The sequence below is a fragment of the Clarias gariepinus genome, chromosome 9 (assembly GCF_024256425.1).
Source record: "Clarias gariepinus isolate MV-2021 ecotype Netherlands chromosome 9, CGAR_prim_01v2, whole genome shotgun sequence".
Lineage (NCBI taxonomy): Eukaryota > Metazoa > Chordata > Actinopteri > Siluriformes > Clariidae > Clarias > Clarias gariepinus.
In genome coordinates this window covers 4,150,237-4,172,160 of record NC_071108.1, presented here as the reverse complement: position 1 = coordinate 4,172,160, position 21,924 = coordinate 4,150,237, and the positions used below count along the sequence as shown (strand labels likewise).

Here is a 21,924-nt window from a genome sequence, read left to right as displayed (position 1 = left end):
GTCATGGGTGACTGAATGAACTGTAGTCATCACTCAGAAAAAAAAAATAGCAGGTCTTATGTTATACGAATGTTTGTGGATGGTTTGTAGACCTTTTAGTTGGTTTGTGCCGCTTTAAAATATGTCAAATTCCTTGTTTAGTGTTGATCTGGACAGCTTTGAGCCGTCACTACTGAAGTGTACATATCCTAGGCAATCTCATCCTGTGCGTTAAACTACTACTAACTAAGTCCTGTATGTTCTAATAGATAGTAAATCCACGGCCAAATCTCATCCTGTGTACTGAACTACTAAACAGTACACTCTTATAGATAATAACAGTGGTGGTTATTACGGAAGTGCACACCGGGTTTACAGCTTCTGTAGTCATCAGTATACAAAACACCGGCATCCAGGTGGCTGTTAACAGGCAGAACATCACAGCAGGTCTTAACAGGTTTGGACAATGCAGGTGTAGTTTGTACTTTGTAACAGTTGGTATGTACGTTGTGACAGTTCTTGGACAGTTTGGTTCAGTTCATAGTGGAATCGTAAGTACATCTTAACATTACGTAGGTAATGCCTAGGCAATTCACATGTGATGTCACGGTGTAGCAACCAAGAACTGTAAGGAATTTCAATTCGGTGGATGAGCACACTCTGGCAAACATTTCAGGAATGTGGGAAACCCCAAAATATAAAGATCAGGCAATAAAACTTTCAAATTTAAATATTTTTCCTTTGATAATTATCATTATACAGTATGTGTAGTTAGCTTCTTTGAAGCTTTATGGCTGAGATTATCCATAAGTACAGTAAAAGAAGTTTAAGGCTAACAGTGAAGCTGAATATCCAAAATGATGTAGGTGAAGTGTACAAATATGAATCAGTATTAATGTTCACCCAAATCGTTTGACTTTAGGCGCACCTCCCCTACTTGCTGCATGTGGTCAGGGAGAAGGTGAGTCAGCTCCACGATGGAGAAGTGTTCGGCTCTATGAGGTCATTTTGTCTATTTTTATGGATAACAATGTGTCATAGATGCTTGAATAAAAGGCTGCCATTATTTGTCGCTCAGGCAGTGCCCAGGTCAATGCTAACACTTCTGTTGTTTACCTAGAAAAGCACTTCTTTACATACAGTGCATTGCAAAAATATTCATACACCTTCACATTTTGTCAGATTACGACCACAAACGTGAATATATTTTGGGATTTTATGGGATAGACCAACACAAAGTGGCACATAATTGTGAAATGGAAGAAAAATTATAAAAAGTAAAAAAAAAAATCTGAAAAGGGTGGCATGCATTTGTATTCACCCCCTTTACTCTGACACCCCTAACTAAAATCCAGTGCAACCAATTGCCTTCAGAAGTCTCCTAATTATTAAATAGAGTCCACCTGTGTGTAATTTAATCTCAGTATGAATACAGCTGTTCTGTGAAGCCCTCAGAGGTTTGTTAGAGAACATTATTGAACAAACAGCATCATGAAGCCCAAGGAACACACCAGACGGTCAGGGATAAAGTTATGGAGAAGTTTAAAGCAGGGTTAGGTTTTTCAAAATTATCCCTTATTATAAGTTTTGAACATCTAACAGAGCGCTGTTCAATCCATCATCTGAAAATGGAAAAAATGGCACAACTGCAAACCCACCAAGACATGGCCGTCCACCTACTGTAAACTGACTTGGCCGGCCAAGGAGCGTGTTAATCAGAGAAAGAGCTAAGAGGCCCAGGGTAACTCTGGAGGAGCTGCTGAGATCCACAGCTCAGGTGGGAGAATCTGTCTACATGTGGAAGACTCCACAAATCTGGTCTTGAAAAAGTGGCTCGAAGAAAGCCATTGTTGAAAGAAAGCCTTTGAGAAGTAGTGTTTGCGGTTCCACATGGCTTGTTGCAAACTGCTAACGGGTTTTCTTATGGCTTTCTTTTTAGTATCTTAAATCAGGAGTATCTCCTTCCTGAGAGCGTGATATGTCAGGAACTACATCAGCAAGACTCAACATGGTCCGAGGTGAACGTGTGAGGATTCGAGTGTATGGTTTACATAACTGGTACAGTATGTGTTAGCTTTCCTTAGCAACACTAGCCACGTAGAGCCAGTGAAATCACAGAGGCTGGTCCAGTCAAGTACGCTTTTGATAAGGGGAAAATTGTGTACATTTCCGTTTTGTGTGATTAGATGTTAGATAAGGAATATGGAAAGAAGGGCAAGCGGGACTTGGAGAAAGTGAGTGTTAGATAAAGGAGAAACTCAGTCCCCACCCAGAGTGGGAGGATTTTAGGCACTAATGCTTTCAGAGATCTTTAGGATGAAGAACACACGGCACAGGTATTCCTCGCTTGTGTTGCTCCAGAACGTTGAGTTCTGAGCCAGCTTACGCGTGCAATAATACCAACTTCATAAAAGCGGGAAAAGAGAAAAGACAGCGCTTCTCTTTTGTGGTTCTTTAATGGAACGGTTAACGTGGCTCCGCTACAAATTGTAGTTTTGAAATGTCTGCGAAGCTATTTTGATTGGTAATGATGTGGCTTGAGGGGGAAAAAAAGGAAGAAGAAGAAGAAAGAAAAAAAATCGGCTGCATTTTTCAGAGCTGAAGTAAGTCTTTCCTGACTTGAGTTTCTGCAGGGAAAGTTTTTTCGGGAAGACCGCCGGGGAAAAGCTCCGGCTGCGACACGTGCTGGCCACCAACTGGTTGCTGTGGCAACGCTCTGTGTGTGTGTGTGTGTGTGTGTGTGTGTGTGTGTGTGTGTGTGTGTGTGACCACAGCCTTCAGTTACCCTACCAACCCTTTAGGTAACCCCCAAGACATTCTCTCACACACACACACACACACACACACACCGCATGAGTGTTTATGTTCAGAAAGAGATCCACATGAACGAAAAAGAAATCACAATTCTCTGTGTTAGCCATAATAAAAATGGTATCCTGGCAACAGGCCTGAATAAAAACACATTTCCATCTCTGCAATAACAAACTGATTCGATTACTGCGCCACTATGGCTGGGACGGTCCACCACTCTGCTCTGGTGCATGTGTTGTGTATGTGTGTGTGTACATCTGTAATGAGTGTGTGAGTGGGTATGCGTGTATGCACTAACAAGCTACAGTACCATGTCCAGGCTTTGCTTCGGTGTGTAAATGCATGAATGTGTCTTACTGTCTATGACTTATTAAAAGTGCGTGTATTCCCTAACAAGATCACACAACCAGACTTTCTTTGTGTGCTATGCGTGTGTCGGGGCTTTTTAAGGGCACTCGGTAGGAAACCAGCAGTAAACCAAAACAGCTTCATCACTACCTCTGTTATTTTCCTCTCCCTCTTCCAGCCCATGGTTTATTCATAAGGTCCAAACAAAAATTGTCTAAATTTCACTTCTTATGTTTGGAAGGAGTCTCCAGTGTCAGTGCTTTGTAAATATGTTTGTGCTAAAGTTTTTAAGGTATTGTGCATAAAATATAATAGAATAGTATTGGCAAATTGCCCTGCAACTTTGGGATGCGCATTTACAGTTGAATAAAAACATTTCCATTGTGGGAACAGTAACTGGGCTTCAGCACACCATTTATTTATTCATTCATTCATTTATATTTATCTCCTATATCACTTATCCCATGCAGGGGCCTGGAGCCTATCCCAGGAGACTTTGGGAACAAGGCGAGGTACATCCTGGAAAGGGTGGCAGTTCATCGCATGGCGCACACACACACACACATACACACTTCAGGCGAACTGGGAACGCCAACTGTGGGAGAAAACCTGCATACCCAAAGAAAACCTACCAAGTAGGGACAGAGCATGCAAACTGACTCGAGGCGGAAATCAAACTCTCGATCCTTGAGGTGCGAGGCCAGAGTGCTACCCGCTACGCCACCGTGCCACCGGACACCATCCAATCATTTATTTTATCTGTAACAGCACACTTTGCACACCTTCCATGTTTTATTTCTTAATTGACCCATGAGTTTAAGAAGCAACCATCAATGAGCAGAACAGGCCTCTTACTTAAACTGTTATGTAGCTTTGATGAATCCCAGATATCTTCAGATTGATAGAGAAGAACATGAGCAGATGTTATGGAGTTTAGCAAGGCAATGTTTTATACTAGCAAAAGTACTAAATGTTGACCCCAATTAATAGTTTGTCCATCCATCCAGTAAGGTCATGGAGTCTGTCCCGGAACTTAGGGCACAAAATGGGGTGCCATCCCATTGCAGGGTACAAGCACACATACACACCCAGTCATACGGTATGGGTAGTTATGAAATGCCAGTCATTCTAGACCACATGTCTTTGGCCTGTGGGAGGAAACCAGAGTAACTGGAGGGAAAGCACCAAGCTAACCACTTTAGCCATCAGGCTGTCCAACCAATATAAATACCTCATTTAATGGAGTGTAACTGATTATTGATCTTCATCTATAGCTTACATTAAAGGCTATGGCATATAAAAGTATTGCAAATTAGTTGCTTATGCGGTGATATGCCTTTGATATTCCTTGGTAATTATATTCTTTAGAATTGCCAAATTATGTTTAATTTTTAATTTATATTTAATGTCTAAAATGTCTGAATATCGGCACTTGTGGCTCAGGTGGTCCAACCCAGGACAATTCACTTTCCTTTAGAGTGATGTTATGTAAGTTCTCCTTTGGTGACGGGAGTGGGGGAACTTCATAAAAAAATTTTTTAGAAAAGAAAAATTTCACTAATTACGCCACAAGCACTTGATTGAGTAACGTCACGTCACATTTTTGGTGATGCCATACCCTAAACCCTTTGTTTCTCAATGCATTTTGCGTGGAGAATTCTAGAACTCTTGAGCTTGATGCCTGTAGTCTCAAAAATAGGACCGCAAGGAACCAGTTGAAATCTTTTATAGCCCCTTTTAGGCCTATCCATCTCCTCTGTGCATCTTCAACACACATCAGTGTTCCTGCCTGACCTCAGAAGGGCCATAGGGGAAGCAAAGTGTTGCATTGGAGCATGGCCAGGTCTAATATGGAGGGAAAGGGAGAGAGAAATAAAGAAAGCGAGAGACCGGTGAGAAAGAGAAGGCTTCCTTTGGAAGGGATTTGCGCCTTCGTGTTGCTCCAGCAGCACATTCTCAGCTGGTTTACCTCAAGGAAAATGATCACCATCGAAACCTGATCCTCCTGAATCATGAAAAGCCCTAATAAGGGACAGAGCTGGTTTAGACAGTTGGGAAATGTACGGGTGGTGGTAAGGTTGATCGAGGGAGAGAAAAAGGGAGAGTGAGAAAACGAGAATGAGGTTTGTGTGGTTGTCCTCAGATGCTTGTAAAATTTGGGTTTGCACAGATGGAAGTTGTACAGAAGCAAGAGTGTAGAGGTGACTGTAGGCTGGGGAGGGTGGGGGTTGACGAGGAGGGTGTTAGGAAAACAACGAAGAATAATGGAACCAGACAGAGTATTACGAGGAAGGGAGGGGACCTGCAATTTTAAAAAAAATTACCTCTCTAACTTCAACACTTAGAGAAATCTACTGCCTCTAGAACTCTGCTTACATTTCAACATGGCTGTAAATCACTTGAGTAGGACCTTCTAAAAATCCAGCACTCTGCCAACTCCAGTGTGATAAATTTAAAGCCTTCTAAATTCTGTACCTTGCCAACTCCAATGTAACACTAATTCAGGACCTTCTAAATCCAGGACCTAGTGTGGTAATGAATTCTGGATCTCCTAAACCTCTAACTGCAATGTGATAAATTCAGTGCCTTTTAAAATCAATGCCCTGCCAGCTCTAACATGGTAGTGAGTTCAGGACCTTTTAAAGTTAGCACCCCATCAACTCCAGAGTGGCAATTATTCCTGTAGCATCCTGGATTCTTTAAACTGTCCAATGGTAGTGCAACAGTTAATGTGCAATTGTTCCAATGTGGTAGTGAATCAATGCTCCTCTAAATGCAGTACCTTGAAAACTCCTGTGTGGTAAACCTTATAAATACACTGCAGAACCAATCCATTGTCATCCTAAACTTAGTGCCCAACCACTCACGGTCTTTGGAGTGTCTAGAGCCCTTTTTACTCAAGTATCTTGCCAACACCAGATTTTGGTACATCCAGTTCCCACCTAATTCAAGTCAATTATAAAAGTGTTTGGTAAATCTAGTACTATTCTTACTCGAGTACCTTGCCAACCTCAGGTATGGTAAATCCACTTCCCTCCCAATTCTAATTCCCTTTTGAAGCCAGGGTTTGGTTTGGATCCCTTCATATTCTAGTACTCTATAAAGTCCAGCGTTTTATATATCAGGTCTCCTAATTCTAATACCCTATAAAATCCAGTGTTTGATAAAGCCAGTACCCTCCTCACTTGAGTTTCTCACCAATATCAAGTTTTGGCGAATCCAGTCCCCTCCCAATTGTAGTACTTTATAATATCCAGGATTTGGAAAAATCCAGTACCCTCTTTATCCCACTGTCTTGCCTTCTCCACTTTAAGCACTGCAACTTGAGAGCCAAACTAATCAACTTTCCATATACTTTAATTTTTGGTTCGTTTTCTTGCTGGGCTCATCCTGTATCAAGGTCTGTCTCGTGACTTGGCTAAGCTCGAAGTGGTCCCAGCTGTAACATTTGAGGCTGCTAGGTGGAGGAAACCCTAATGAATGTTTATTTTCATGAGAGGAGTGCTCAGTGGGCTTGCCTGTGCTGGAGTTGGTGTAATGAGAGCAGCTCTATCCGGACACGGAGAACGTACACACATGGCCATCTGTTGGGACTCGGGCCTGTCTGTAAACTCACGCTCCATTTTAGGAGCTTTGATTTCCCTGTGGCCCTGCAGCGAAATTAAGCACTTAGAGAGTGTAACTCGTCTTCGTGCTTCTCTGAGCGTGCTCGACTCCGATGCTTGAGATTGGTGACATCCAATCTCAGGTGTGTTTGGCCTTATGAACCTCTGGTTCGGGGTTGTTTTGCGGTAAGAAACAAAAAAGACTCGGTTAGGTTAATCTTATCCATTCACATTTTTGCCTATTGTCTCTGCACTCCAGACCGGATCCCTGGTTTCCATCAGTCTCTTTTGCAGCCACCCTCCTTATCTCTTTCTCTCTCTCTCTCTCTCTCTCTTGCTTTTTCCAGATCTTTTTCAGTCAAGCCTTGGAAAGTTTATATAGTAATTGTAGCACTCTTGCATGGTTTTCCAGGCCGGGATCCTGGACAGTGCTGTGATTAGTCCTGGACAGGGCCTCTTAAACAATCCAATTACCCATGCGCTGATTGCTTTGAACTTGGACTATGTGGGAAAGAGTCCAAATATAACTTGACATAAAAGCACATCATATTTTAAACTTGCTCTCTTATGGCCCTGTGAGAAACTGCCAGGTTACATTAATTGTTTGTGAATAAATTGCTTGCTTGAATAAATCTAGATGGTTTCCTGTTTTGAATATAAGACGGTGACGTAATGTCGAGTATGCAGCAGGTGCTATTTATATTTCAAGTTCCTAGTTTATGAAGTAAGTACAATTATTGATTATGTGGTCAGGAAGGAGGTCCTTAGAATACTTGCTGTTGACTAATGTAAATACAGCATGCCAATCATTTGGGCAAATCTTCTTGGTGATTTGGAAAGAACCACTATGAGATCAGCGTCTCAATGATACAACGTTCAGACTCTTTGCTTTGCAGGCAAACTATTAGAGACTGTCTCTCATTTTTTTTTCCACGTACATATTATGTTAATCATCTCTCATTCATCAATGTCAGTTTTTAAACACCGCACTGCTGTTGGTTGAAGATTTCCACTTGATGGACCGATTCGCAACCCAGCTCTGACATTAATGTGTTTAAAACCCCAGGAACGTTACCGCATCTGAAAAACTCAAGACTAGAGCAACGCACCACTAGACCATTAATGTGGGCACCACCCAAATCATATCTGACCAGCAGTCATCCTTTCCTCTAATGTGTGGTGTTGAGCCACTGCTTTCAAAGTGAAGTTCAGGAACTCACAGATGTCCATTGTGTTTATCCAGGGGATTCCTGACCCTCTTCCTTTTTTTCCAACATCATGTGACCGTAATGATGACAGAGTGTTCCTTGGAAAGAGATTTTACTCTGGAAGATGTCCCTGGCAGAAGTTCACAAAGCATGTGTGTGTATATAGAGAGTGAGATCGAAGTGAAACAGGTTTCTCTCATAACAGCTTTAAATGCTTTTGTCTTTATGGCCAGACGTCAGCACACACACATATTCCTCCGTAATGACGTCAGAGAGGTTCATGAGGTGAATGTCAGCTCTTTTGATTTCGTACATGGATCTGCCTTGTGTTGGGGGGCTCGGTGGTGTGTCGCATTGCAGCTGGAACAGTTTCGATCATGTTATTTGTTAAGCGTATTGGGTTCCTTCGCTCTGTACCTTCTGAGACGTGTTTGGTTGTGAGCTGGTTCCTTTACACACACGGAGGAGTTACGAGAGGGTCCTTTGGGTGACGTTGTGCTGTTGTGTAGTGTAGTGTTGTAGTGTGCGGTGCTGTGTGTTGTGTTTACAGGAGATAAAGTGTTGTGGAGCTTTAGAAGTTTGTTGGTTCTTATGTGAAGAGATGAGATTGCAGGAGACATCTGTCTGTCTCTCTTGCTGTTCTCTCTATCAGTATCCCTTTCTTATAGACTCTTTCTTTCTCTCTCCTTGATTGTATTTGTTTCTTTCCTTCCTATTATCATTCCTTATTCTTTCCGTATCTTTCTTGCTTTTCTTCTGACGGACTATACAGTATATCTCTTTTTTTTCCACCAGTGCTCTTTCTCGTTCTCTCCTGAACATTATCGCTCTCTCTCTCTCTCTCTCTCTCTCTCTCTCTCTCTCTCTCTTTAGGATTGACTAGGTCTCTGTTTTTTTTAATATAATTCTTTCTCCCTGAGACTTATTATCAGTCTTCCTCCCTTTGTCTCTCTGTTATCATTTTTTTCCTACTCCCCTGTTTTTCTGTCTTTCACACAATCTCTTGGTCACTTGTCTTTTCCTTGCACTGGTCTCTCTCTTTTACTTTCTCTCACTTCTGTCTCTCTGTCTCTCACTTCTGCCTCTGACTTTTTCTCTTTTTATCAGTCTTTTCTCTTATCTCTATTTCGGTTTTCATCTCTTTTCTGTCTGTCTGTCTGTCTGTCTGTCTCTATCTCTCTTTTTGACTGTCTGTTTTCTGTTTTTTTAGCTCTTGGTCTGATTTTCCTGTATTTCTCCCTTTTTATTCTCCATCGTTCTCTCTCTAAATCTCACTCCCTGTCTCTCTTGCACTTTGTATCTCTCGCTTTTTCTCAATGAATCTTTCTCTTTGGCTGTGTCTGTCTGCCCTCTTCATTCTTTATCTTTGTCTTTTTTTCTTCTTCCGCTCACTGTTTAATTCACTTTGTCCCTTAATCTCTTGACCTTTTTGTTTGTCTGTTTTTTGCTTTCTCTGTTTCTCTCAGTCATCCTTCTCTCTCTCTCTCTCTCTCTCTCTCTCTCTCTCTCTCTCTCATGTCTGTACTGGTTTTATGATGCTGGCATCGTCAGCAGGCAGCGCTTGAAATCATGACTATGACTTGGAACGTGCTGACACTAGATTTTTATTCATTATTACTTTAGGAAAGCTACTTGAGCGTTTTTAATGTTGAGAATTAAGAATTGTCTGCAGTGTCTACAAATCTTTGTAGATTTCCATTAAAATAAACAGTTTTTGGTCGTTGTGGGGACGTTAATTTGGCAACATTATGGATGTTGGGACAATGTTGGTAGGAGGCTGTTTTCTTTTTTTTCTTCTCTTTTATAAAACGTTATAACAACGTTGATTACATGACGACGGGATAACGTTAATCGAATGACCCCTGACGCAATGTTGCAAAAATGTGACCTGTGTTGGATTGCCATCCTGTTCAGGGTGTACCTCGTCTCGTGCCTCAAGTCTCCTGGGATAGGCTCCAGACCCCCCCCGCAACCCTGAATACAGAATAAATCAGCATAGACGATGAGTGAGTGAGTAATTTAGAAACGACAATTTTTTTCCAGAATATCCATCACTTTAGGGATAACGCAAAGGTTGTTTGTCTTGTACTCTTCTCCTCTGTGTGCTTATTTCCCCTGCTGCATCAAAGAGCATAGGTACGCCAGTGTATTCATGTACATAACTATATTACTAATTTGAAACATCAGTCCCTGGACAGTCGGGGATTGAGGAGGGGCAGCAATTGGATTTGGTTCTGGTGGAATATGACATCAGGTCTGTGTTTCTCTTCTGTTTTTGACCCTGTTATCCAGAGATCAGGAACACCTCCACACCCACACACTCATGAGTTATCAAATTAGCCAACCGTGTGGCTGCAGCACAGTACAGAAAGTCATGCAGGAACAGGTCATGAGCTCCAGGTAATCTTCATATCGGACATCAGAATGGGGACTCTGGAAGTTTACACTTTTTCCTGGCATGGTTGTTGGTTCCAAATGGGCTGGGTTGAGTATTGGAGAAACTGCTGAAACAGTGAGAGAGCAGCAGTTCTGTGGGTGTAAAAGCATTGTTCTTGAGAGAGGTCAGAGGAAAATGGCCGGATTGGTCCGATTACAGATATAATAAGTTATATAATCACTCTTTATCTCTGTTAAACCAAAAGCACCACCACTTCAGATTCCGATTCTGTCCAGCAAGAGCACGGATCTGACGCTACCATGCTGTCAGATCACTCAGGGGGATTAGAAAGCAAACCTTTTTCTATGGGTGAGTGTCTGGGCCCCTGATCGCTGCTGTAGCCTCGGGGTATGGCACATGCACCTCAGGGTTTGCTGTGTTATGCATTATGCTATGCTTTTCTTCTCCCCCTGGGTGTAAACTTGAGTGTTTACTTGAGTCATTGTCAGTTTCATGAGGCCAGTTTGTTGATCCTCTTTTCCAGTCTTTTCCGTTAGTTGGACTATCAAAGCTAATTCATTTCATTTGTTCATTTTTCTTTATTTAATATTAATCCACTACTTTATTTTTCTGGCAATGATGATGACGTTTTTTTTGTTTCTCCCTTTCGATGATATCTTGAATAATCGAATAATAGTTTCCCATGACTTATCATGACCTCGCTTTAAACTTAACGCAGCCGTTCTACAGATTACTGTTATGTGGAATTTTTTTTAGAGAGCATCGCTCTCGTTATGACTGCACAAACACAGTTTCAGATGCATGTGCTGCTTGTTTTGCTAAACAGATCTACATGCATGTTCAGTCAGCGCTTTTTCCAATTTTTTTTTTTTTTTTTTTTAATGGCACACCACCGTGCTGGCATTTAGCGATGCAACTGCACGGAGACTGGAAGCGATTAGCAATGCCGAACGTAATGCTGCCGCTCTAAACAGAGGAGGAACTGCGGTCTGTGAGCAGCCTGGGAGACGCACACATGTGTATTGTTGTCGAAACTCACCACTAAGAAGGAAAATAGTCAACAAAAGCTAATTGGATAAATGAGGACTGGCTGTGGTTATGCTGTGACAATGAACTGCTGCGGGCTGTGATGTTTTTCGCTGAAAATCCCGCTTACGCAGAAGAAGCGGCCTGTGCCAGGACTTGGCGGAAAATGAACAACAGCGAAATATTTCAGGAAATAGCGAAACCGAAATTGGCGGTAGATAATAAGCCTGTGCTGATATCATCTTACGATTTATGGCTCTATAATTATCATGATTTACAATACTTTTTGTGCTAATGCGTTTCTTAAAATATTTTACCGTCCTCATATATCGAAGGTTCTCCAAGTTGAGTATTTCTGGCTTTATTGAAATGATCTGGGTGGCACGGCGGCGTAGCAGTGTCCCCCGGACCTCCAAGGTCGAATACCCTGTATGCGTGGAGTTTACAGTACATGTTCTCCCCAGGACAGGAGCAGGAGGAGGCAATTTAAAGTTATATATAATCATATCATTTCCAAGACTCATTCAGAAATAAATTTAAATTACTATAATTCTGTACAGTAAATCACTGTTTTAATATTTCTGGCCCTGAAACAGGCTCCGCCCCCAGATCAAGGGCAACTTCTGACCTATGCCTTTTTATCCCCCCAAAAATAAGAAACTTATTTGTTAACTTAGACTCACTAAGCGCTCTATCCTGGTCAGGATTGTTGGATCCGAGGTCTATCCCAGGAAACTCTTGATGAGTCGGGAATGCGATTATGATGGGACAGCGGCTTGTTTCAATTTCTCACTATCGCTTATCTGGTACAGGGTTACGGAATGCCATGGAATCCCCTATCCTAGGGGACTCAGGGCATGAGGTGGGGTACAACCTGGACGGGGAGCCAATTCATCACAGGCCACACACACCCACACACACACACCAGTTAACCTAATCTGCATGTCTTTGGACTGTGGGAGGAAACCAAAGTACCAGGAGAAAATCCACCAAGCACAGGGAGAACATGCAAACTTGACCCTGGAGGTCCGGGGCACTGCTACGCCGCCGTGCCACCCAGATCATTTCAATAAAGCAATAAATTACATACTGCCTCTTTAAATTTACATGTACACTGAGTAAAGATGTTCACTTAAGTGTCAAGTGATTGATTTATATCCTGAAATTTACGCAAAATAAATAGAATCCCCTTCTGTTTGCGACCTTAACTCAATTTCTGTCTTCTTCTTCCCTTCAGGATGAGTTCCATCCGTTCATCGAGGCCCTGCTGCCGCATGTCCGCGCCTTCGCCTACACTTGGTTCAACCTTCAGGCGCGTAAACGCAAGTACTTCAAAAAGCATGAGAAGCGCATGACCAAAGACGAGGAGCGTGCCGTCAAGGACGAGCTGCTAGGCGAGAAGCCTGAGGTCAAGCAGAAGTGGGCGTCGCGCCTGCTCGCCAAGCTGCGCAAGGACATCCGGCCTGAGTGCCGCGAGGACTTCGTGCTATCCATAACAGGCAAGAAAGCGCCATGCTGCGTGCTCTCTAATCCCGACCAGAAGGGCAAGATGAGAAGGATCGACTGCCTGAGACAGGCTGACAAGGTGTGGAGACTCGACTTGGTCATGGTGATCCTGTTCAAAGGGATTCCTCTGGAAAGCACGGACGGGGAGCGCCTGGTGAAGGGGACGCAGTGCTCCAACCACGTCCTGTGTGTCCAGCCGCACCATATCAGCGTCTCCGTCAAGGAGCTGGATCTCTACCTGGCCTACTTCGTGCAGGAGAGAGGTGAGTCAGCACGAACGTCAAAGCTAGCAGTCGTCTTTCGACTTAAGGATGGAAAGAGATTCTAGGAAACCGACCTCACCTCCTTGTGTGTACACACTTTAACAAGATTTGTTGCTAATGTGTAAAGCTCACACGTCCCCCGTATTGCTGCTAGGAGACAGACTTGCGTCTTTGACGCTTCGGTGTAAATCATAGACGATGCCCTTCTGAGAAAAAAGAAAAAGAAAAGCCCCGTCTGAGTCATCTCTGCCCTTGCACAGGACATGGTGAGAGAGGAGACAGAGCAAGGGAAGTTAAGCAGCACCCCTAAACCACACCTAAGTAATACAGAAAGGCCGATATTCAGGTTTAACATTAAAAACAGAGGATTTCAGGTAGGCAGGGATCAGGCAGAGCCGAGGCTGTAAATCATATCCAACGAGGGCCGCTCACCCCGACAGGCTGGGGAGAGGTGCTAAAATTTACAGCGCGGTATAAACCGGTGTCGGCTAGCAGGGCTGGGAGTGAGCTAATGAACAGAATCTGTACTCAGATCACACACACACACACACACACACATAAACATCTCCCAACCTGGATCACGTGTTAAAAGACTTTAGTGTTAAACGTATCTTTTTACCAGAATTAATTAGAGTCAATTAATTTAATCTAGACAAATGTTACTAAAATTGCAAGGGAAAAAATATTGTTGTGTTGTATCGGCTGATCATTTTGCTAGTTTTTAAGAATTTGTTATGAAAGAAGAAAAAATGTTTTAGTATTTTAGTAACAGTTGACTTAATAATCTTAATAATCTTACATCTGGTTTGAGAAATTATAGATTCGGTCTGGCTAGATTAAAGAATATTTGACTTACTAAGAGGTCATTTTTTGTAGTGTATTATTATTATTATTATTATTATTATTAAGGCGGTACAGTGGTGGAGAGGTTATCACTATCGCCTTGCACCTCCAGGGTCTGGGTTCGATTCCCATGTCTGTGTGCGTGAAGTTTTCATGATCTTCCCATGCTTGGTTGGTTTTCTTCCGGTACTCCAGTTTGTGGAATATAATCTTTAATTTCAAACACCTCTAGGGTCAAGGGTTCGATTCCCGCCTCGGTTCTGTGTGCGTGGAGTTTGCATGCTCTCCCTGTACTTGGTGGGATTTTCCTTTGTTTTTTCATTTTAAAAATGATTTTTGTATTTCCTTTTACTTTTTGTGTGTGTGACGTGATATACAGTAAGTGTAACAGAACAGTATGCCGTCATCTATTTAGAGTTTTTTTTTGTTTAGACGGCGCTTACTGTACATGTTTTGACACAGACGTGTAGTCATGTAGCACAAAATGGTGTAATGAGACTTTCTTTTCTTTTACTCGTTTACTTTTTAGCTCTGGCTAATCCTCAGGTCTGACTGGCTGTTAATTACCGTCTCTAAAACACCTTCGTTCAAATATGGTATCGTGTGTGTGTGTGTGTGGTTAAATGCTGTCATACATTAATTCGAGATAGTTTGGCTCATTTGCATATCTAATGCAGGTCTGATATTACAAGGAACAAGTGTTGCGTCGTGCAGCCGCAGTTTGCATGCCTGAGTGCAGCAGTAGCAAGAGTGGTCTGCGTTTCAGAATGATGGTTTGTGTGCGAGTGTGTGAGAGAGTAGCAGCGGCAGGAGTGACTCACTATGTGGTGAGCACAAGTGTTTGTTGAAATCCCCCCACTGATAAATTGCCGTCTTCGTCTCCGAACTTGTTTTTGTTTCTTTTCCTACTCTCTGCCAGCTCTAGCGAACCTCCCTCCACTATGCCAGGATATCCGACGTAACAGAACGCGCCGCGGACTCCCGATGCGAGTGTGTGTGAAAGAGAGAGAAAAAGAACACATAAGTCAAACGTTTTGTAAGTCGCTCTGGATAAGAGCGTCTGCCAAATGCCTAAATGTAAATGTAAACGTGACACAAAGGGCCGAATCAGTGGACTACACACACACACACACAGCTTCGTGAAGCGTCAATATTTGGTTGGTCGCAGGTTCATGACCGGACAACCAGCTGGGAGAATGTCTGCGGAGGAGAAAGAGGGAGGGGGGAGAGGGGGAAAAAAGTCTACCTCCCTCCATCTTTATTTCTGTGCCTCCCTCGCGACCTTCAGCTGCACTTGTCTGGGTCAGAGCGGGCGGCCCGAGAGTCACCTGACCCGCCAAATAGCCTACAAAGCCTTGGCTGTAAAATCAAAGATAAGGAGCTTTCCACTCAGAGAGAGAGAGAGAGAGAGAGAGAGAGCAAGCATTCGGGACTCAGTCTTAAAGCTGCAGTGCCTCTTTTACTTCCGTGCACAGCTTGTTGTTCTCCATTCCGATTGGTCAGGATTTTTCTTAAAAAACGATGCACCGGCTCATTCGCATGGTATTATAATAACAGAGGAATGTTCGGCCTAAACGCTTACAATAACCCGATTAAAATAATGCTTTTTTTGCATTTATGTTGATGCTTGTGGAATGAGTCTCCAGTTCCGGTGTAGAAAGTTTCCCGTCTTGTGTAACGTGATAAACGTAACAAGGTGTCGTGAGAGCCTGATGCATAGACGGTGCATGATATTCCGTGTAAAACCTGTATGAGCGGTTAAAACGTACACCCGAGCCGCATAAAACACAGCAGGACACACTGTTCTGGGAAAACAATCAGCCTCAGGTGAGAACAGGAAGCGCGACTGTAATAATCCTCCATTCTTTGTCTATAACAGCGTAAACTTAAGTGTCTCATTCCTCACTGAACACACTGTGGGACTGAGCACGATAGAGACATTTGTATTTTTTTTTTACCTCTCTTTCTCTGTATGTTTCTCTCTTCCTCTTGCTGTCTTTCTATCGCTCTTTTTGTGTCTCTATTTATATCTGCATCTGTATTGTTCTGTCTCTCTCTTTCTGTGTTGTGGTTCTGACGTGCACTCTATCTCTCTCTCTCTCTCTCCTTCTCTCTCTTTATGTTTTATCTCTTTATCTACCTCCCTCTCTGTATTTCTATTTGACCTCTCCTTCTCTCCTTCTTACTGTCTTCCTCTCATTTTCAGTCTCCCTCTCTCCTTCTCTCTATTACTGTCTTCTTATATCATTTTCCATCCCCTCCTCTCTCTCTCTCTTTCGCTCTCTCTCTCTCTCCTTCTCTCAATCGCTCATTCTGTCTCTCTCTTACCCTCTCACTCGCTCCTTCTCTCTTGGTGTCTTTCAATCTCTCTTTTTCCGCATTGTGGTTTAGTCCTGTATTCCCTCTCTCGTTTTTTTCTCTCACCTTCACTCTTGTATCAGTATGCATCTGTGTGTGAGTGTGTGTGTGTGTGTGTGTGTGTGTGTGTGTGTGTTGTGGTTCAGTCCTGTGTTGTGTCTCTCTGTTTTTTGGTATGTTTGCTAATGAAGCGTTAACCGCGCTGCTCTCCCTTTCACCCTGACTCAACATGGACCGTTACCTCCTAAACACACACCACACACACACACACAGAGTGGGAGAGGCCTCCAGAGTGTCTCATTTCTTCCAAAAAAGTGCCACATCAATCACACAAACACAATGATGATCTGTACGTCACGGTGCAGCGTGTCGTGTGTTTGCTTTCTTTTGTTTGGTTTAGTTTTCTTAAAGGATTAAATTGATGATTATATTCTGGTCATGTGATCTGGATCACTTTCCATTCTCTCTCTCTCTCTCTCTTTTTCTCTCTCTTTCTCTCTCGCTCTCTCTCCTGCTAATTTCTCAATCACGGGAATAAATCTGGCATGAAGTTATGTCAAAACAAATGGCATGGTGGTTTGACTAAAGAGCGACACCAGGCTGGAGGGATAGACTGCCTGCACTCGTCCTGCGGGATTCGTCCTTCCTCTCACTTCCTTCCTTCTCCTGTCTCCCCTTCTCTCTTTCTACGATGTGCAGCGAGGGACAAAAAAAAAAAAAAAAAAACCCACATGCACACATATCTCTCTGGTCACTTCACATACGCCGTTAGTCAGTAGAGCAGGGCGTTCCTACACACACACACACACACACAGTAAACACAGCGAGGCAGGAATGTGCTCCAGTGCTCCAGCAGCGGAAATTTGGGAGGGGTGGGAGGACGAGGGTCAGCTCAGGTCAAGTTCAGACACTCGTCTGTCTCCAGTAGGGGGAGGTGTTCCACAGGCACTTCTCTTAAAGGCACAGTGTCCTAATTTTACCCATATTTTTGCACATATTTTAAACACACACACACACACACACACACACAAATTAAATATACAGAAAAATTGGTCCATAACACCTTTCTGTTTGCAAAAAGTCTAAATATTTCCCCCAAAAAACACAGTTAGAATTAGAGTTAGAAATGCTAGCAGAGAGTTAAAAATGCTAACTTGTGGTACCAATAAAGCTGACTTACTGTATATAAATAAATAACTTATAAAATATTAGTCCCTGGAGAACATTTACCTCCTAAGGCCTGACAAATAATAGTAAAAACACAACAATAAAACCATGCTAGCTGTTTTTGCTAGGTTTGTTTTTGTTAGCTAGCACATTCAAACTTAAAGGTAGTTAGCCTAAAACTCAGTTTTTAATTCTCCTAGGTTGTGTGCTAACATTGACTTAACATTCAGAACTAAAGTTAGCTTACAAAATGTTTTAAATAAAATTTTAATAATTTTTTTTTTGCAAGTGAACACAGAAAGACAGAGTTAAGAGAGTTACATAAGCTAGCTAGTTGTAAACATTAGCATTATTAGCAAAAGTCTCAATATTATATTGTGAAATGACATTACATACGATTTGTAATGTGAAACAATCGGCTAATTAGCATAGCTAATGAGCAAACTATTGAAAATTTCAGAATTACACTATACTTAAATATAACATATATAAAACTAGCCGAGGTACCTGTTGTTGACGAGGAGGTCAGACCTATAAATAAAGCAGAACTGCCCAACTTATTAATACAAAAAAATCTAATATTGAAAGTCGTACTCCTTTTGTTGTCAGCCAGATACACTTCCTATTCAGTAATCGGAGAGTGAATAACAGATGACAAATCAAAAAAGTACCGAAAAATGGATAAAGATGAAGTTTTGTCTTAGAACGACTCCAGCGTGTTAAAATTCACTTATACCACTTCAGCGCTGGTATTTCAGCGGTAAGAATATGAACTAATCCAAGTAAAAATATTAAATTTATCTTATTTTAAGTCAGATTACTTAATCCACTTTATAACGGCTCATAACTTCCCTTCTGCTCAACATTTGTGGCTTAATTTATGGTCCAATTTAAAAGTTTTATTAAATTTTGCGTGATGCTGTGACAAAATCTGGCTGGACAGACATAAAAGGCAGACAGACAGACAGACAGAATGGGTTCTGGTCCTCCAATATATAAAATGTAAAGATATTATCGATAGAGTGAGTTCCGATCAATGTGCAGATAAACAGCTTTTACTTATTTAGCTGTTGAAGGAATTATTTATAAAACACATTAGCATTTCTTATGATTGTCTATAACAGTCCTTTAAACAATTGTTTATTATGTGAGGTTAGAAATATTTTAACCATTCTTCCCTACGTATATTTAATATCTTGCTAGGTTTGAATATTTCTATCCTAATATAGTGAACAATGTCACTGTTATAGCCAGAGTGAATTTATGGTCATATGTAAATCTTTTATGGATTTTATAAATACTGTATTTATTAAAACATTTTAAATACGTTATATTTTAGATTACTGTAAACCTGGCCTTTGCTTATTACACAGTAATATCATCTCATAATATATTCATATTCATAATATAAAAAAATCATTATATTTAGATGTTTAGATTAAGATATCAGGTTTTTGCACAAAACTATATCTATCTACTGTACAGCTAGAGTCAGCTCACCAGATGAATTGATGTTTGCTAAGAAACTACATGTTACAGTAAGATACAGACATAAGCATAATTAGATGTTCTGCACAGAATGACATACACTCACTCACTCACTCACTCACTCATTTCTATACCGCTTTAATCTGTATTCAGGGTCGCGGGGACCTGGAGCCTATCCCAGGAGGCTTAGGGCACGAGGCAGGGTGCACCCGGAAAGGGTGCCAATCCATCGCAGGGCACACACACATACACACACCCATTCACACACCCATTCACACACTAAAGGCAATTTGGGAACATCAGAATAACATAGAGTAACATTAAAATTTTTCAAGAAATTGGCACGACTCAGGAGAGAACATTTGTGCATGTCTATGAAAGGGGTACTTACTTGGGTGAGATGCTTTAAATGATGAACGTACATGTATATGAGTATGACTGCCTACGTAATATGCAAATTTGTGCTTTTGCCCACTTTCACATGTTTATTATCTCTTTCTGTCATCTCTCTTTCTCACTCCTTTTCTTACTTTTTGTTTTTCTTTCGGTTCAATTCAAATCAAATCGAGAAAGCTTTATTGGTATGAATGTACCAGAAACAATATCGTGGTAGCGTTTCGCAGCATGAGGTGACCTCTCCCTGACCTGGCTGTCGCTGTCTCAGTCTTTCTTTCTCTATCTCAGTTTCCTTCTGTCTCTCTCTTTCATTCACTCTCCCTCTATCGCTTCTTATTGCTTCTCATTGAAACAACTCTGATATGGAGCTCGCGTCTCGTAGCCTGTCTGCCTTAGGAGAGATCTATAGAGCCGCAGCGTTCCCGCCCACATGCCGTGTCTGTCCACGTTCAATAACTTAATGGGTCTGGGATTCCTGTCCCGGCTCTGGCGCCTCCTCTCGCGTCTCGGTCCCTACGGTTCAGGGCAGTGAGCAATGTCAAAGCCGGACACGTAAAGATAACATGAATGGAAAGAAAAACACGCAGTGGAGTTTTGGAAATGTCTAAAGCATGCTCGTCTGTCTGCATGCCTTTAGGAATAAACATATTGTTATCAGCAGGTCATAAGTTCGACCGCTGCTAAGCCAGACGGCAGCGCGATAACTTTTAAATAAGGAATAAAACACGCTGGGATGTGCAGTTAAAGGAAAACAATTCTTGATGTACAACATTGTATCAAGAAAATCTCTTGTTCTTTAATAAGTACGTCCAGCTGTATTTTATAATTTTCCTATTACTGTGAGAGCCAATGTGTTTTTTCATTATACATAGTCAAAACAGAATAGCTTGTGTTTTTGTACAATATTTTATGAAAAAGTGAAACGCTAGTGGGTGGTAGTGCTGTAATTTCTGTCATCACATTTCATTTGATAATATTTCATTACATTTTGTTATGTTATCTAAGTAGCATTGCTAACTTTTAAAGTATTTTTTTACGCAGTCTTTTTGTTTTCTTTTATAATGGCCTTTACAGCTGCGTTTGATATCTGTTGTAATTAATATGTAAGTAAATCTTAAGACAAAACACTTGAATATCAACAAAAAATAGTACGTACCATTTTATTAAACTTAATTAAGGTATGGTTCGTTTTCATATTAATATTTAATTATATGATGCTATGTTTTATGTTATTCTGTTATATTTTATTTAATATTGTTATTAATGTTATTAGTTTTAAGATATATTTTTTTATGTAGGTTTATTGTTATGCGTTGTTGTGTTTGTTATGTTTTATTTTAGATTAAGCTATTTTATGCTATTTTAGGTAATTGTATTTTTTTTCTGTGTTTTGGTATGTATGGCTATATTATATTATCTTGTGTTTTATTTTAAATGATAAGTCTGCGCTATGCTATAGCAGTTAGAACTGAGGCCTCACACCTCCAGGATCAATGGTTCGAGTCCCGCCTCAGGTCTGTGTGTATGTTCTCCCCTTGGTGGGTTTCCTCCTACAGTCTAAAGACATGCAGATGAGGCCAATTGTCATTCGCCCCATAGTCAGTGAGTGAGTGTGTGCATGTGTGATTGTGCTCTGCACTGGATCGGCACCCATCCCCCGTCCACTGTGTACCCCACCTTGTGCCTGGAGTCCACTGGGCTACGCTCCAGGCTTCCCCTGACCCTGTACAGGATAATTGGTACAGAGAATGAGAGAGACTCACAGGTTATGTTACTTTATTTTCTGATATACAGTACTGCGCCAAGTCTTGAGCCCTCTCATTTCGTCATATTAAATTAAATTCAATTAAATTGCATGATGTAGATTAAACTTAAGTAATGGGAATAGTGTTTTAATGCAACAAGCTGTAAAGTGCCTAAAGACACAATTTATAAATTGGTTGTTTATGTAACAGCCTCAGCAGCGACCTCATTTCCTCTCTCGTCTGTTCCAACCACTCAGCATTCAGCATCAGCAGTTTATTAATCACCGTCCTGATCATCTGTCATCATCTGCACCTGTTTCTCACTGGTTCATGTCTTAAGTTAAATGCTCAGGTACGGCGGCTGGACTGAAAAAGTGAGACAAAAACTTTGAGAAGTAAAGAAAGGAGCATTAACAATGCAAGAAAGTCTGGAGCTTTGTAAGGAAATGAGGGGGCCAAGACTTTTGCACAGTATTGTATGTTAGGTTATGTTGTGTTATGTTTAATGGTTGGCTGTTTTATGGTGTGTAGTTTTCTGTTATGTTATATTAAGGTTATAGTAATTTATGTTTTACGGTATAGTGAGTTATTTATGTCATGTCTTATGGTTATGGTTATTTTATATTACATTTAGTTTTGAGTGTAGTTAGGATATTTAATATTTTATGTTATGTTATATTGGGTTATGTAAGGTTATATTTTGTGTTTTATGTCAGGTTTTGGTATTTAATGTTTTATGTTAGGTTGGGTAAGGTTATTTTATGTGTTAGGGAAGGTTGAATA

At 41.3% G+C, this 21,924-nt stretch overlaps 1 protein-coding gene across 8 annotated transcripts in view; it reads left to right on the top strand.

Annotated features, from left to right (window-relative positions):
- Positions 1-21,924, top strand: part of nfic (nuclear factor I/C) — a 130,411-nt gene that overhangs the window by 31,919 nt on the left and 76,568 nt on the right. For all 8 annotated transcript variants that reach the window (XM_053504504.1, XM_053504505.1, XM_053504501.1 and 5 more), the window contains exon 2: positions 12,613-13,144. In XM_053504504.1, the coding sequence (XP_053360479.1) occupies positions 12,613-13,144 (532 nt within the window). The remainder of the gene's footprint in view (positions 1-12,612; positions 13,145-21,924) is intronic.